This window comes from Gouania willdenowi, chromosome 2, assembly GCF_900634775.1.
Source record: "Gouania willdenowi chromosome 2, fGouWil2.1, whole genome shotgun sequence".
Taxonomy (NCBI): domain Eukaryota; kingdom Metazoa; phylum Chordata; class Actinopteri; order Blenniiformes; family Gobiesocidae; genus Gouania; species Gouania willdenowi.
Window position 1 is genome coordinate 550663 of NC_041045.1, and position 17318 is coordinate 567980.

The 17318-nt window shown below is 37.3% G+C and overlaps 2 protein-coding genes and 1 long non-coding RNA gene across 4 annotated transcripts; all 3 read left to right on the forward strand.

Moving 5' to 3' along the window:
• The first annotated feature begins 2124 nt into the window (after window positions 1-2124).
• Window positions 2125-3838, forward strand: LOC114476469 (uncharacterized). The gene is made up of 3 exons (XR_003675592.1): window positions 2125-2166; window positions 2240-2332; window positions 3734-3838. It is a non-coding gene; the product is annotated as an uncharacterized LOC114476469 (long non-coding RNA).
• Window positions 3839-5898: 2060 nt separating this feature from the next.
• Window positions 5899-8788, forward strand: LOC114476457 (vesicle transport protein SFT2B-like). 2 transcript variants are annotated; one of them, XM_028467996.1, is made up of 8 exons: window positions 5899-6103; window positions 6816-6905; window positions 7649-7734; window positions 7798-7879; window positions 8012-8047; window positions 8129-8187; window positions 8393-8422; window positions 8577-8788. In XM_028467996.1, the coding sequence occupies exons 1-8, from the start codon at window positions 6032-6034 to the stop codon at window positions 8611-8613; spliced, it is 492 nt and encodes a 163-aa protein (XP_028323797.1). In that variant the 5' UTR covers window positions 5899-6031; the 3' UTR covers window positions 8614-8788. The 2 variants fall into 2 exon arrangements, with proteins under 2 accessions (XP_028323797.1, XP_028323804.1); XM_028468003.1 differs by lacking the exon at window positions 8012-8047.
• Window positions 8789-9340: 552 nt separating this feature from the next.
• Window positions 9341-17314, forward strand: LOC114478938 (coagulation factor VII). Its single transcript, XM_074783836.1, is given in 8 exon segments — window positions 9341-9378; window positions 11244-11442; window positions 11802-11826; window positions 12259-12372; window positions 12450-12587; window positions 13070-13185; window positions 15929-16049; window positions 16695-17314. Coding segments are annotated over 8 exon segments (1371 nt in total).
• Window positions 17315-17318: the final 4 nt, after the last annotated feature.

Sequence of the window (17318 nt, forward strand, 5' to 3'; positions counted from 1 at the left end):
TCAGTAAAATTGTAAAGTGTAAGTCATTCACTTTTTAAAACCTACACCAATTTCTAAACTGTTTGTCCAAAATAATGAAACTATTAAATGTCAATTTGTATTTAATCGTTTGATACAAAACCAAAATTAATATTCATATACGGTAGTTGATGTAAATTGCTGCATTTTCAAAAGTTCCCCTAAAATAATGAACAAGTGAAAAATAAATGTTCACTTTCAGTGTTCGTGTGTTAGGCTCCTCCCCCTGTAAACAGATTAGTTACTCTCAATTAAACAGGATTAGGTTAATCCATCCTCAGCAGGCGAGCAGCCAACAGACTGGTTAACTAGTAACTACTGTACTGTGGTTGTGCTTAGCAGCTGTAACTAACCAACCAGGAATGGAGACCATGAGCAGGACTTTATGGACCAGAACAGAACCCTGAACATTATGGACCAGGAGAGAGAGGCTGAAGTCCACCACAATGACAACCTGGAACAGAACAAGGACCAAAAAATAACCCTGAACCCAGACAGCATGGACCAGGATAAAGAGGTGGTTTTAGAGCCCAGAGAAAAGAAAGGCCAGAAAACCCTGGAACAAGAAGACCAGAATCAGGACCAGAATGAGCAAGACAGGGAACAAATCAAGGACCAGAAAAGAAACTCAAAAATCCTGGACCAGGACAGAGAGGTGCACTACGAGTCTGAAGACCAGAACAATGAGTACCAAGACCTAGACCAGAGAGATCAGGAGGTGCAGGAGGACCAAGACCAAGACCAGAACCAGGAGGAGGAGGACCAGGACCAGATGTTCAGCACTTGGATGCAGCAGTACAGGACAAGCAGAGAGTCTGAGGGAGGCGTGAGCAGAGCTTCCCGTCGGGCATCTCTGCCCTGTCCGGTGAGAACCGGTCCTCACAGTCCAGGTTCTGGTTCAGTCACAGTCCAGGTTCTGGTTCAGTCACAGTCCAGGTTCTGGTTCAGTTACCGTCCAGGTTGTGAAACTGTAACACACCTTGTTTTCCAGAACTGACTAAACCACATCTCACTGTGTCAGTTACCATAGCGACCGCCTCCCTCTGAGCCAGAGCTGCTGATTGGATAATGAGGATCAGATGTTATTTACAGTCAATGAGGACCAAAGTAGACCAACTTGTTGATAATTCATTGAAGCTTGTTTATAGTTGATGATGGATGGTTGATTAATAAATAGATTTATCAATACATAGATTGGATTATTAAATGATACATTTGTTAATGGTTGTGATTAGTTAATCAATTCATTTCTTTATTGAATCATTTAAATTACTTCATCAAGATCGATTGATTGAAGATTAATACGTTTTCAATTACTCATGTTCAATTACAATTTAATTATGTTTACAGTAACCAGCATTTTTTCCAATTACAATAAAATTACAATTATTATTATCCTAAGAAAGTCAATTACAATTATGTTCTCAATTACTAAAGTTCAATTACAATTAAAGAGCCTGAAATAAATAACCTAATACAAGTTAACATTCCTCTTGTGTTAGCTTTCTGTTAGCATCTCTAATGCTAACAGGTCCTAAATCAGCTGTAAAATACACTAAAAACTAATATCTATCATCTAATTTATTTCCTATCTATTGATTACCTTGTTAGGATTCATAATCAATGATAATATAGGTTTGAAAGTTTATGATGTGGGCGTCTGAGCCTGTATTGTGTCAGTATATCTATAGATTTAAACATAATTAATTAAATAAATTCATGGCAATTACAATTACAAAGTCAATTATCTAAACTCAGTTACAATTTCATAACGATTACGACAGCAACAGATTTTTAAAACTACAATTATAATTACAACATAATGAACCCTAACGACGTAATTAATTTCAATTACAATTGATTACAATCTCTTAAAGTGATTTTGATGATTGAATTCCGATGATTAATGTGTTTTTCCATCAGGCGGCGCTCTCAGCGATGCGTCGCTCCGTCACCACTCCAGTGACGGCCAACGTTTTGATTCGTCGGTCGTCCTCTCGTCGCCTTCTACCCTCACATCAGGAACCAATCACAGAAGACTCCATGCCTAGCCCTGCCCCCCACAGAAGACCCTCTCTCATTCCTCCAATTACTGAGACCAAAACAACAGAGAGGCGGAGCTTCAGGCGACGCAACGTGATGTCACTGGTATACACACGGATTATACATATACACAAATGTTTCTACACTATAACGTGTGTGTGTGTGTGTGTGTGTTTAGAGTGATGCCTACAGTGTGTGTCTGATCTGTTATGGTGAGCTGCACCAGGGGAGAACCAAAGAGCTGCCGTGTACACACACCTTTCACAAAGAGGTAAACAACAACAACAACCACTGTAAGACCTGTACTATGAAGCTGGATTTCCTCTTATCGCGCTAACTTCCAGGATTTATTCAGTGTGTCCAGTACTCTGACGCTGGTTAACTTCTTACCGGGCTAAATCACCATGGTAACTTAGGCTAACCAGGTTATGAAGTGGATCAGATCGGAGCGAGTACTAAGTCCCGCCTCCTGACCAATCAGTTTTCTTGGAAAATAAGCAGTGCCCATTGTTAGAAGATCTTGGTTGGTGCAGATCTGACAGCTGATACAGACGCTCTCCATATCGTGGAGGAATGAAGTCACTGATTAATTCATTCCTACGCTATAGTGAGGCTGACAGCATCAGCAGGAACGTACTACAGTGAAACAAATCATCCCAGTGTGTGTGTGATAAATAGAGGTCTACCAGAATAGAAACACGTCTAGATGTAATAAAGTGAAACTGATCACAACACTGTCCGTTTATCATTCGATTGATTAATATTGTATAACCTCACGCTTTTACGCATCGCTAGCTGGGTTTCATTACAGATTTTTGCAAAATAAAAGTGCTATTTCTAAATGTCGACAAAGTATAATTGCACTTTGAACGTGTTTCCATTTAAGGTTGTTTTGGGGGAGGAGCCTCACAACTTCTGCGAAAATCTCATCCCGCGAGACTTTACTGCAAGAAAAACGGACGCTCAGAACCTCCTTAGAACACTCTGCATTCCTTTGTTGTTTCACTAATCATTATTAAGTCTAACGATAATAAATATCTAGGTCTCCTCTTCTGTCCACACGTACTGCGTCATGTTTTCTCAGAGAGAAGTGGTCATGTGACCAGGTACGTCACAATTTTTGACATGTATTTGCGGGAAAAAGTGTTTTCATGGCACTTTTCCGACACATTTCAATATCGAAATTCCTCCTCACGAAAGCATCAAAACTTTTTAGCGACATTTGAGTTTCTTCAAAAATCAGGTGTTTTTTTAATCTTCAGTGTTTATTGAACTATTTAGATTTTACACATTTCAAGAGTAATGGAAACACAGCTAACGTCAGTAGCTTCCTGCCTGTATTCCCTCCTTCCTTCCTGCTTTTCCTGTTTTTGGTCTGAATTATGGATTTTAATCATATATATTTTTAATGAATTATTCCTCAATTGACACGTGAGTTCGTCCACGATTGTGATTGGTCTGACGCTGCAATCTCCGCCCCCTGACATAGAAGCGCGCACGTCGGTAGCCTGAAATCACCTGGACTACGTGAACGTATTTATATCCTGCTTCGTAGTACAGCTGCTCTGAGACGGACAATGTTTGGTTAAGTGAAGCTAGCTAATGGAGAGATATCAGGATATACTAATCCAGCAACGACAGTGTACATGAGTTAACACCTTCCTGTCCTCAGTGTATCCAGGAGTGGCTCTGGACCAGGACTTCCTGTCCTACCTGTGGCGTCCAGCTGACGCTGCAATCGCCCGTCCATGACTACGTTCAAGTCCCCTGAACCTGAAGAACCCTCAGAGCCCGTAGGACGACTGCTCTGGTTCTTGGTTCCTGGTTGTGGTTTCTAGTGCTAGTTCCTGGTGCTGTTCTGGTTCCTGTAAAGTATAAAGAACCACTCATGGGTGCGACTGAACGAAGAAGAATAAACGCTTAAATAAACATTTATTGGTTTTATCTCTTTTTATTTGATTACTGTCCTGGGTTTGTTTTAAAAATCTGGTCATCCTTCACCAGTGTTTCTCAAATGGGGGTTCGCGCACCCAGGCACTATAAGGGGTACTTGAGAGAGAATGAACGAGAGAGGAAAACTAACAAATGAATGCATTACAAATATGGAGTTTTATAATGTTTATTTTAATTCAAAAATGATACTAAATATTATCAGAAACTCACAAAATAACAATTAAGACACTAAATGAGGAAAAACACACAAGATCCCTACAAAATACACCAAAATAACAGAAACACAAAAAGACAACATAACCAAACGAGATAGAATCATTTAAATCAGTGATTCTCAACTGGTGGGTCGGGACCCAAAACATGTATTGAGTGGGTCGCGAACAGCTGATCAAAAATAAATAAATACTAAGTCTCTCATGTTGGACTTGTCTTTTATTTTGAAAGAAACTCTTCTTTTGACAGACAAGCCTTGGAGTGCATGTTGCACAAAATATAAAGATTTATGTTTAAAAAAAAAAAGAGAACGTGTGGTTTCAACAGCTAGTTTTGAAAAATGTGGGTCGCGATTTAATGGCCGTAGAAAAATGTGGGTCCCGTAAATATCCCGTATTTTAATGTAATAATAATTAAAAGATGTCTCACTAAACTGAACGTCGTCACTAGCCTCGTGAGAACTTCCACCTGAAATAACTTGAGTGACATTAGATTAGACTAATGCTGACATCAGCAACAAACCCAGAACCAACAGAACAGAGATGATGAATGAAGACGTTCTGGTGTAAATACATTATAAAATATAACATAGAGTTTATCTTCATAAAGACCATCAGGATGTGACACAGTTACACGTTCTGTTAGATTAATAACTGATATTATAACGTCTACCACAGCAGAAGGAAACACGTAAGTCACCATGAAAAATCATCCAATCACAAGCTCCACAAATATACACTGTTTATAAAGTGTTAAATAATGTAAAGTCTGTAATAAATGTGTCTAATAAGTCATTAGTGAATACCAGAGAACCACATGAGTGAGTAATAAAATATATAATAAAATATATAATAAAATAAAATGTTAATGTCTAACTTATAGACAAACAATGTGAAATTAACAGTAAATAATGACTTGTTTATAAACTGTAAGTATATTAAATAAACACATGTGCTTCATATACACATTTATATTTTAATTTAGGCTGTTTTATAATTTAGGAATTATAGTTTTCTATTTTGGTGATATAGAAAAATATATAATTTCATATATATATATATACAGTATATTATAGCTTATTATGCATATAAAATATTAGTTTAAGAGTCGCTGCTTTTACTTCTCAGAACAACATGTAAAGCTCAGTTAGATGATTAATGAATGTCACATATTGATCAGCTGTTTGTTAATAAATGTCACTGTGTAACATTTTACATCAGCAAATTTAACCCAGAATTAGACTTTATTTGATAAAATTATCTAGATTTATATTGTATATCACCATTATAAAGAAAATATATGAGATATGAGTTTTGGTTCATATCACCAGCCCTAGTAGGAATGTTTACAGCATTTTAATATTAATAAAGGTCAACCTACCAGATTATAATCACATAAATGTATTAAATAAGTGGGTATTTTAGATTTATTCTATATCTATATTAAAATATAAGGGATACTGGAGCTTGGTTGGGGGGGTGGGACGGATCGTAGTGGGCGCCAGAAAATTTCCCTTATTTTAAATCCAAAACTTGACAGATATGATTATGATCTGAAGATTATGATATATATATATATATATACACACACTGTATTTTTATAAATGTGAAAACAACTGGAGCTGTTTTTGGAGTGTAGAAACAGCGCCCCATCCCCACTCTGTGGCCACAGGCGGTACTGCAGGCGGAAGCGCCGCACCTGTTTGTGTATCAGTAGTTTTTACCTGAGCTTCACTAAACACGACAAACAGTGTCTGTGACGACAGACGGAGCGTCTCAGAGGACGGACGGACGGACTGACGGACATGGACAAACTGAAGCAGGTTCTCAGCGGACAGGATGACGGAGGAGACGGAGGGAGCAGCGGGATCCTGGAGGTGCGACACAGACGCGGAAGTCCGCCTGAAAACTTGAGGTTTTACTGGTTTCTCGGTTTCTTACGAATCCAGAAACTGTTTTCTGACAAAACAACGACACCAACTCAAAGATAAACCGCCAACATCCGCTTCGGCTCGTTATGACGATTATAAAAAAGTCATCATGAATTTTAAAGTCCACTTTTAACTCGAAATGACGCACATATGTTTCAAACCCATATGTTGTCTGAGCTTTACAACGGAGATCAAACGTGTTTTCATTCAGATCGTTTACAAAAAATAGAAAAGAAATACAGATTATTTCTGTGATTTTAGGAACTTAAAGACTTATTTAAACTAACACATTTTCATGTTTTATTTTAAGGCAAACAAACGGGAATTAAACTGTTTAGAACTGTGATCTTTGTTAATATTAATTAGGGCTGGTTTTAGGTCATTTGGTGCCAAATAATAAAATATAAATGAATAAAGTTATAAAGTCTATACACAGTGTGTACACAATTGAACTTTTAATAATAATAATAAACTATGATACCTACAGGTATAGTACAAAGGTCCTGAGGTAAAAACAACAATGCAATTAAAAGTTAAAATAAAATATGAACGTTCCAGTGTAAGGAGTTTCTACTCCAGCAGATGGCGCCATAGACGGCCAGCCCTGATAATAATAATGAAAAGGTTATCTGATGACGTCACTGTGACCTCTGTGCAGAGAGCCAATCGGGCGACAACGTTGGCCTGTGGGACGAGAGTGAAAGGTTTTGCCATCTGCTTCATTCTGGGAGCGGTCTGCTCCATCCTGGTATGTAGCTCATTAACGTAACCATGGCAATGGCTTGTTGGATTCCTCAGCAACAGAACACCGTTGTGGCCATGGCAACGCTTTGCTCCTGTTGCTGAGTGTGCTGTTTATATGTAACCACAGTAACACATCCATCCCTCTCCTCCATGACACCACTTGTTTCTCCTGTATCTTTGTAGCATTGTGTTTTTCCTGCCCTCCGTTTCCATGGCAACATCCCACAGCTGTAGATATATAACACCTCACCTGTTGAGGACAGTGTTTCCAGATTTTGGGTTGTTACCCAGGCAACTGCTTGAACTATACGATCTCTTCTACAACTCTATCCACTGATGCTATTTGTATCCATGGCGACACACCAAGGTGTCACATGGTAACAAATCCTTTGCTTGTTTCTACGGTAACTTTATGTCAGCAGTCTTTATCAGGGTGCCTGTCTGTTGCTATGGTAACGGTCTGTCTCTCCATATCAGGGTGCCTGTATGTTGCTATGGTAACGGTCTGTCTCTCTCTATCAGGGTGCCTGTCTGTTGCTATGGTAACGGTCTGTCTCTCTGTATCAGGGTGCCTGTCTGTTGCTATGGTAACGGTCTGTCTCTCTCTATCAGGGTGCCTGTATGTTGCTATGGTAACGGTCTGTCTCTCTGTATCAGGGTGCCTGTCTGTTGCTATGGTAACGGTCTGTCTCTCTGTATCAGGGTGCCTGTCTGTTGCTATGGTAACGGTCTGTCTCTCTGTATCAGGGTGCCTGTCTGTTGTGGATTCCGGGTGTTGGACTCATCGTGTTTGCCGTGCTGTACAGCGCGGGAAACGTCTGTGCTCTTGGAAGGTAGGACGGACCAGGTTAACGTAAACTAGACTCAACTAAACTAACCAACCCGTCTGGTTTCAGTACAATGTTTCTGATTGGTCCGTGGAAACAGCTGAAGTCAATGTGCGCCAAAGAGAGATTCTTCGCCACCATCATCATGTTGGTAAGTGTGTGTGTGCGTGTGCGTGTGCGTGTGCGTGTGTGTGTGTGTGTGTGTGTGTGTGTGTGTGTGTGTGTGTGTGTGTGTGTGTGTGTGCGCGTGTTTTCGACTCTGAATCTGTGTGTGCATCTGCAGGTGTGTTTGGCTCTAACGCTGTGCTCTGCTTTCTGGGTAAGACACGCACACGAACACGAACACACACACACAGTTGAATTTTTTTTACAACCCCCCTTTTTTTTGTGTGTTTTTCAGTGGAAAAATAAAGGACTTGCTCTGCTCTTCTGTCTGCTGCAATTTATCGCTTTTACATGGTACATGACACACACACACACCCACACACACACACGCACACACACACACACGCACTTTTGAATCATTGATTTAAGACATTTTAATGACAATTAAGGCCTTATTTTTAGATTCATGAATTTAAGGCCTTTTAAGACTTTTTAAGGATCCGCGGGAACAGAACGCTGCATTAATATCACACGTGTGTGTGTGTGTGTGTGTTTTCAGGTACAGCCTGTCCTACATTCCTTTCATCAGGTAATAATAACTTTATTGATATTACAAAGGTTTGCTCTAATATTAACAACATGATGGGACAGTTCTAGTGTTTGTTTGTTTGTTTACCTGTCTCTGTGTGTGTGTGTGTGTGTGTGTGTGTGTGTGTGTGTGTGTGTGTGTGTCTGTTTCTCAGGGACGCCATCATCAAACTCTTCAAGCTCTCCATGTAAGCTCCGCCTCCTCTGGGTCGTGAACCAATCAGGAATCAGGACTGTTGCAGCTTATGGAATAAGCTCCTGGATCGTTACTTTACGTTAGATAATGACTCGTCCTCACATTTCACTTTTTGTCTTATCATAATCACTTTATGTATTTATTTGTAAATAAAGCTTTTAATAACCATAATGCAAAATGTTTGGCCATCTTTACACCTGAGTCATACATTTACTGGTTTATTTATTCAGCTGTAATTATTTACTTAAATAATCATCAAACATCTACGTGTTGTACATGTAAAACCTGTCACTTTACCACCACATTGTGGGTCCTGGGTACAAACCTTCTTGTTATAGTTATATTTTACCCATAAACTACAATATACTAGTATTCTTGCACTATTATATAAACTTACATTTTTCAGTTTCAATTACAATTACAGGGACCAGCATTTTTCCCTAATTACAATTAAATGACAATTATTTTAAATCACAGACCAGAGTGAAACACACACACACCATATAATGCTGGTTCACGTTACCATGGTGATTTGGCCTGGTAAGAAGTTATAGCTAGCGTCGTACAGCAAACAGAATAAATGCAGGAAGTTAGCGTTATAAGAGGAAATCCAGCTTCATAGTACAGGCCCTTAGTGTTTGTGTTAGTTTATGATGTTATGTTTAGATGTTTTCATGTCTAGTTTTGGTTATTTGTTGTTTTGCTTCTAGAATGTCAGGGAAAATGCTAGAAGGCCGCTCGGATCTATTCGCCATTGTTTGGTTGGTAACCATGGTAACTATCCTCATGACCAATGAAACAGTCGTATTTCCACTTCTGTGTTCTATACAACAATAAATGACAAATAGGAATGTAAGAATTCACTCAACTCCCGATACGATTCAATTCACGAACTGGGTTCACGATATGATTCTCTCATCATTTATTTTACAAAATAGACTGTAGACAAATGATGACTGAAAAATATTCCTTTATTTTTTTGGGGGAAAAAAAAAATACTGTATTATTTTCCTTTTATTTTTCATTGTCAAAAGAATCCTTTGATAAACTATTCAAAACAATGCAATTTAACTAAAAATAAATCTTAAATGAAATAAATAAAGGAATAATACAAATGAAGAAGAAGCCTATTAATTTAAATTCTGGTTCTATAGTAAGCAATGCAAAACTACATAATAGTTATTTTTCTTTTTAAAAGTACAACTGAAAATGTATTTTGTGTCTTAACAATTGGACTTTAAAAAAAAAAAAAAAAACAGTCTGCACTGTATTTACAGCAGATATTAGTTTGGACCAGCAGAGGGCGCTGGTAGCCCAGTGGTCGGTTCGCATGCAGCTAATTTAGCAGTGAAGAAGAGAAGCTATGCTAGCAGACAGAGCTAATAGAAAACAATGTGACTTTTACAGATATTCACGTAATATTACATATATTCTTTCGGCGCTAAAGGGGTAAGGAATCATTTATGAACATGTTTAAGAGTAGAAGGCGGCCAGAAAGAAAGTAGTAGCAGATTCCGCCCGCCGCCTCAGCATTTGGACAAGAAAAGGATAAATATATAGCGCCTTCTGCTGTTTAAAAAAATTTAATTTTCAGAGAATCGATGTGAACCGTGATACCTATGAATCTATTTTTAACTGCCTCACAATTAATCGTTACATCCCTAAAGACAAACATTGTTTTAAGATTTATTGTTATATACATAATTAAGTTTTTTGTTTTTTTACAGCTGCAGCTATTTTGACTTTTTTCTTTCTTTGCTGTGAATTTGCTCGTTTTTTTGTCGTTTCTCTTGATGTAAATGTTTACCATTGTTTAATGCTATCACTATAAACACTGGTTGACAGTGGTAAATAATACTTTTATTGTTTTTAAGGTATTTTTCCCATTTTACAATCAAATATATTCACACGTTTCTCATGCTTCACGCTCTGTTTACAGAGAAATAGTCTTTGGACTTTGAGTCTCAAAGTGGGTCGTGGGTGTTTTTAGGTTCACGTGTTGCTGTTTGTTTTCTGACCACAGGTCAAAGGTCAGTGTTTTTGTGTGAGTACGAGAAAGAATCAGACAGAAGTCGTGATGAAGAGCTGCAGCGTTTGGATCTTCATCGTCAGCGCTTCTGCTGCTGCTGCGGGTCAGAAAATATTATATATATATATAATATACATTTAATTAGAGACTTCTGAACTCAGGATAAACACTTAGTTTTTTCATGCATTTCATTTTCTTTATTATGATTAATTTAATAGTTTTATTTATGAATTATAATTAAAATGGACAGGTGTATTTAATTTTATTAAACTAACACTGGACCACTTTTAAAAAATATTTGCGTTATTTTATGATGTATTTTTTTTATTTTTGTTATATATTAAAAAAAACAGCAGTTTAGTAAAAGTAAATGTAAAGTAGAAAAAATGTTACTTTTATCTCACTAACAATAATACTTAGAACAACATTCATTTTTTAATGTATGAATTTAAATTAATACAAGTCCAAATTCATAAATACATTTTGGTTGATTAGAGAATAATTTTAATCATTAAAAAAAAAAAGGATTTTTTTTGTATTATTAAGATTAATTAGTCCTGGTTCATCAGAGAAATAAGTGGGACATTTTACATAAAGTTTTCTTTTCGTTTCTCTTTAACGTGTTATTTCAGTGTTCGTTGAGAAACGCGATGCTAACGGCGTGCTTGGACGGCAGCGGCGTGCTAACAGCGGCTTCCTGGAGGAGCTGAAACAAGGAAACCTGGAGCGGGAATGCATTGAGGAAATCTGCGACTTTGAGGAGGCTCGCGAAGTTTTTGAGGATGTCGACAAAACGGTCGGTCCGGCTACCGACAAAACGTCAAATGCTCCTTTTATTTCAACATCTGACGTTTTACTGACGCACAAAAACTAACTTTACAGATGCTTTAATACAACTGAAAACATTAACAGCAAAAAAGGAACATCTGCACGTGACCGTAAAACATTTGGACTTTACGACAAAATAACATTTCGGTGAACGACAACGGTTTTATACAAGTGCTACGTTAAATATTATGTAAATGAATAAATGATTGATGGCTTTGTGTGACGTCAGAAAATGTTGATTATGAGAATTAAAAAAGAGAAAAAAGCTTTTCTTTACCATTCTATCGTTGCTGTTGATATTAATGTTTCTATTGTTTGTTTTTACAGAATCAGTTCTGGATGACTTACAATCGTAAGTTACTCATCGCAACTCAGCTTTTGTGCTCGTTTTTTTTTTCTAGCCTCACAGTAAGAACATAGGATCTATTAGCAGTTTCATCATTATATATATGTATGTTATTTTTTATTCTATTTTTTTTAGTTATGCCCCTCCCCCCCAAAAAAAAAATTGTAGCAAAAGTATGTTCCAAACACAATTTTCAATAATCCATTAAAATATCGTAGAACAGATTTATAAAATTTATAATACAAGCGATGCATATGAAGTCATAAAGAAATACAAGTAAAACAGATGGTTTGTACCCAGGGCCCAAAATGTGGTGCTATGGCCCTGACGGAGTGTGGCATTTCAAACACAGCCCATGCTCCTTTTGTCTCCTTTTCTACTGTAGATACATATGAATACAGTATATAATTAATGATTAATAATCAATCTCTGGGCCAGGTCGTGACCCCTGTGAGATTAACCCCTGTGCGAACAATGGGACGTGTCGTCATGTCGACTCCACGTACGAATGTCAGTGTATGGAAGGATTCGAAGGACGACACTGTCAGACTGGTGAGAAAGTGTGTGTGTGTGTGTGTGTGTGTGTGAGAGCTCTACCCATCTATCTGTCATACATCTGTGATGTTTAGCGTTCGAGGACTCCCTGAAGTGCTTTTACCTGAACGGACTTTGTCAACATTTCTGCGACGGCTCCGGTAAACAACGGCGTTGTTCTTGCGCCGAAGGATACAAGCTGGGCGAGGACGGACGAGAGTGTGTCGCCAACGGTAACGTGTTTAGAAAAACACATTCAAATTTAACATATTTTAAACATTATTTAATATTGAACATAATAAAACATTTATTTTCAAACTTTTAACACATTTCAAGTCAATTTTTTACAGTAATTTCTGAAACATATATATATGATATATTTATAATGTGTTGGTTTTTTATGTTTCTCAGAATCTTTTTTTCTTAAATACATGCAAAAATAATGTTTGTAAATTTTTAGGCAGTACTAAATCTAGCCTTTAGGGGGCAAAAGTGCATTATCAACGATAACTATATTCATGACATTAACGTTTTTAACATCACAAACAATGGGTTTATTGTAGGGGCGATATAGCTTTAAAAATGATTGAAAATCTGTAGATTTTAGATAATTGTAATAGAAGGTTAGCTCAGACCTGAACATTTACAGACAAATTCAGAAAATTTTAAACGGTAAATTTCCGATTAGCTAAACACGTAAGCGTTTGTTTTGCAGTGGAGTTTCCCTGCGGTCAGATTCCGGTGTCGGACTCACAGGTGGAGCAAAGCACCGACTCGGAGACGAGAATCGTTGGAGCCAATCACTGTCCGAAAGGGGCGTGCCCATGGCAGGTAAGCCCCTCCCACTTCGAAATTAACAAAATCACTGGATAGGAATGTAACGATTAATCGTAAGGCAGTTAAAATCAATTCATAGGTATCACGGCTCATATCGATACTCTGAAAATTAAATTTTAAACAGCAGAGGGCGCCATCTATTTATCTACTGTATTTATCCTTCTCTTGTCCAGAAGCGTAGGCGGCGGGCGGAATCGCCTTCTACTCTTAAACATGTTCATAAATGATTCCTTACCCCTTTAGCATCGAAAGAATATCTGTAATATTACATGAATATCTGTAAAAGTCACGTTTTTCTATTAGCTTTGTCTGCTAGCATAGCATCTCTTCTTCACTGCTAGAATAACTGCATGCCAACTGACCACTGGGTTACTGTTGGTCCAAACAAATATCTGACGTAAATACAGTTCAGTTGAACTTTTAAAAAGAAAAAGAACTATTATGTAGTTTTGCATTGTTTACTATAGAACAATGAAAAATAAAAGGAAAATAATACAGTATTTTCTAGTTTATGGAATATTTTTCAGTCATCATTTGTCTACAGTCACATTTTGTAAAATAAATCATGAGAGAATCGTATCGTGAATCGAATCGTATTGGGAGTCGAGTGAATCGTTACATCCTATCACTGGAAAAAAAACTGGAATTTTACTTTAAACAACACTTTAATGAAAATATTAAGTTGTCAAATTGTTATTTAAAACATTAGTTAAAAAAATAATCAAAAGCTTTAGTTAGGCATAGTTGCTTGCAAACCAGTATATATTATAATTTAAAAGATTATGTACAGATTTAAGGGGAAATATTCAATAATAAATATTATATATATTATTTGGGGGAAAAAGAGGAAATAGAGGAGGAAAAATTCATGATTGTGTCTAATTTGGTTTTTAAAGTAAAGTTTCCAGAATCAAGCAGAAAAAATAAATAAATACAGAGTTAAATTCCTACCACGATGTGGCTGAGGATGGTTAGCTCATCATCTGCTGGTTTGGGTCACATAGGTTGATGGTTTTTATTGTAAGCAGATAAAAAAAAACCTGACCTGAAAAAGATCAAAACATAAATTAGAAATCTACTCGTCACTACACGAGAACTAAATGTTCCATGTTAACAATCATCAATTCAAATTAGAGATGTAACGATCAATCGTAAGGCAGTTAAAAATCGATCCATAGATATCAAGGTTCACATCGATGCTGTGAAAATTGAATCGCAGTACTTTTTTTAACCAGCAGAGGGCGCTATCCAGAAGTCATGGCGGCGGGCGAAATCTGCTAATACTTTCTTTCTGGCCGCCTTCTACTCTTAAACATATTCATAAATGATTCCTTGCCCCTTTAGCACCAAAAGAATATCTGTAATATTACGTGAATATCTGTAAAAGTCACGTTTTTCTATTAGCTCTGTCTGCTAGCATAGCATCTCTTCTTCACTGCACTTAGCTGCATCCCAACTGACCACTAGGTTACCAGCGCCCTCTGCTGGTTCAAACAAATATCTGCCGCAAATACAGTGCAGACTGTTTTTTTTTTTTTTAAGGTCCAATTGTTAAGTCACAAAATACATTTTCAGTTGCACTTTTAAAAAGAAAAATAACTATTATGTAGTTTTGTATTGTTTACTATGGAGCCAGAATTTAAATTAATAGGCTTCTTCATTTGTATTATTCCTTTATTTATTTCATTCAAGATTTATTTTTAGTTAAATTGCATTGTTTTGAATAGTTTATCAAGGGATTCTTTAGACAATGAAAAATAAAAGGAAAATAGTACAGGATTTTATAGTTTTTTTTCCCCAAAAAAATAAAGGAATATTTTTCAGTCATTTGTCTACAGTCCCATTTTGTAAAATGAATCGTGAGAGAATCGTATCGTGAACCCAGTATTGTGAATCGAATCGTATCGGGAGTTGAGTGAATCGTTACATCCCTAATTCAAAATAAATGCACTTATAATAATCAAAAACATTTCCATAAAGTATCAGATTGTTCACAATCAATAATTAGAGTTGTACAACATAATCACAGCTAAGGCTTTTAGCCTGATTTATTTTCATAATTGGTCCCAATGAAAAACCAAGGTTGGTTCACAAAACATACAAACATGATTTCATCAGGAACAAAACAGGTGTAAACAATAAATAAAAGTGTTCATCAAACACTCAAATGTTCCTTAAAGTCCAACCTATAATTCGGCTCAATCAGCTTTCAAAAATAAACAATAGTTTTTATTACCTTGATGTAACTTTGTTTAGAAGTCTAGTGTTTACAAAATGGCGGTTAGCACCTCCGCTACAAACAAATGGAATAAGTAAAGATAAATCTCTTTAAAGATTAAATTATTTAAAACCGAACAAACCGATAGAATCACCGTTAAATCCGGTTAACTATCGCTTATTCAACGTTAATCCATTGATTTAGTTTTGGACTTTTGTCCCTTTTCAAGTTACAGTAGTTTGAAACAAATCAGGCTGGATGTCGGTGACCCGGAACCTAAAACAACCATGACCCCGTCTTGGAGGCGGAAAACAGCGGTGCGCCCGGATGATTTTCAAAATAAAAGAAGTTCAAGTAACATGGGTTTTATTTAGCATCTATTGAAGCATTTTTTAGACTAAAAAACAAATAGTGTTAGTTGTAGTGTTCATTAAAGCGTTATCTAGCTGATCAAAGCATTGATTAAAGCTTTAAAGCATTAATTTGTGTTAAATACATTGTTAATTCTCTGCTTTGCAGGTCCTGGTACAGCTCAGTGGGAGGAGTCACTGTGGAGGTGCTCTGATTGGACCAGAGTGGGTTGTCACTGCTGCTCACTGTCTCCATGACAACCAGCTTAAAGACATTACTGTGGTGGCTGGTAAACATTTGTCTTGTCAAATTAAATCCTTTAAAACTGTCTGTTATACACGTTTTTCTGATTTTTAAGACTTTAAACCTTTAAACGGTGTTTACAGAAATATAAAGAATGTAACTGTCGTTCCTAATGTGTCCACTGGGGGGCAGGCAAACACCACTGATTCTATTTTACATTAGTAACAGTGGTTTATTTTAGTTGTGTGAAACAATAATATTGGCAAATAAATACACAGGATACAAAAAGTTATGAATGTTTTTAATGTAGAGTTTTATTATGTGTATATTTAGGCAGAATTTAAAATAGCAGATTGGTCTGTTTCAGATCATTTATCAACAAAAATACACGACAAACTTCAGAATTTACAAATGTATTCATACATTTTGCTTTTTCATCCTTATTGTTTTATTTAATTTGTTCTTCAAAAGCATAGATTAATAATGAATTTATTAAATAAGTTGCTGAGTGTAATTTTTGTTATTTGATGTATTTTTTAAACGTTAATCTAAATATCAATTTAAGCATTAATTAAATCATATTGTTAATCGAAACATGATTAAAATGATAACTAACGCATTAGCCATAATTGTGTTAAAATGTAATTCAACTGTGCATTAAAATGACTGTTCCATGTGTTTTTATCTTCAGGTGAACATAACTTGGACTTTGTCGAAGGAACTGAGCAGACCGTCCGTGTTTCCATGGCGATCTCCCATGAAAACTACACCCGGGCGACGCCCGATAGCGACGTAGCGCTGCTTCGGTTGGAGCGAGCGCTGAATCTGAGCCGTGACGTCATACCCGTGTGTCTACCCACCAAAGACTTCTCTGAGCACGAGCTGCTGAAGGCTCGCTACCACCAGGTGTCGGGCTGGGGGGCGAGGACCAATGGGGGCAACGCCTTCCCACAAGTGGGCACTCCGCACTCCCCGAACCTCCGTCATATGTCTGTACCACTCATCCCAAACTCCCAGTGCTCCCAAGTCTCACAGATCGACTTCAACTCTAACATGTTGTGTGCCGGATACCTAGAGGGCCGTCAGGAGAGCTGCCGAGGAGACGACGGCAGCCCGTTGGTCACCGCCTTTGGATCCACACACTTCCTGACGGGCGTGGTGGGCTGGGGGCGGGGCTGTGGCAGGCAGGGCTACTACGGCGTCTACGCTAACATGGCTAACTACGTAGACTGGGCGAAGGCAACCATTAAAAATCCTCCAGATGCTACAATGCAGGAAGATTTCACATCGATGACACAAACACACGTTTAAGAAA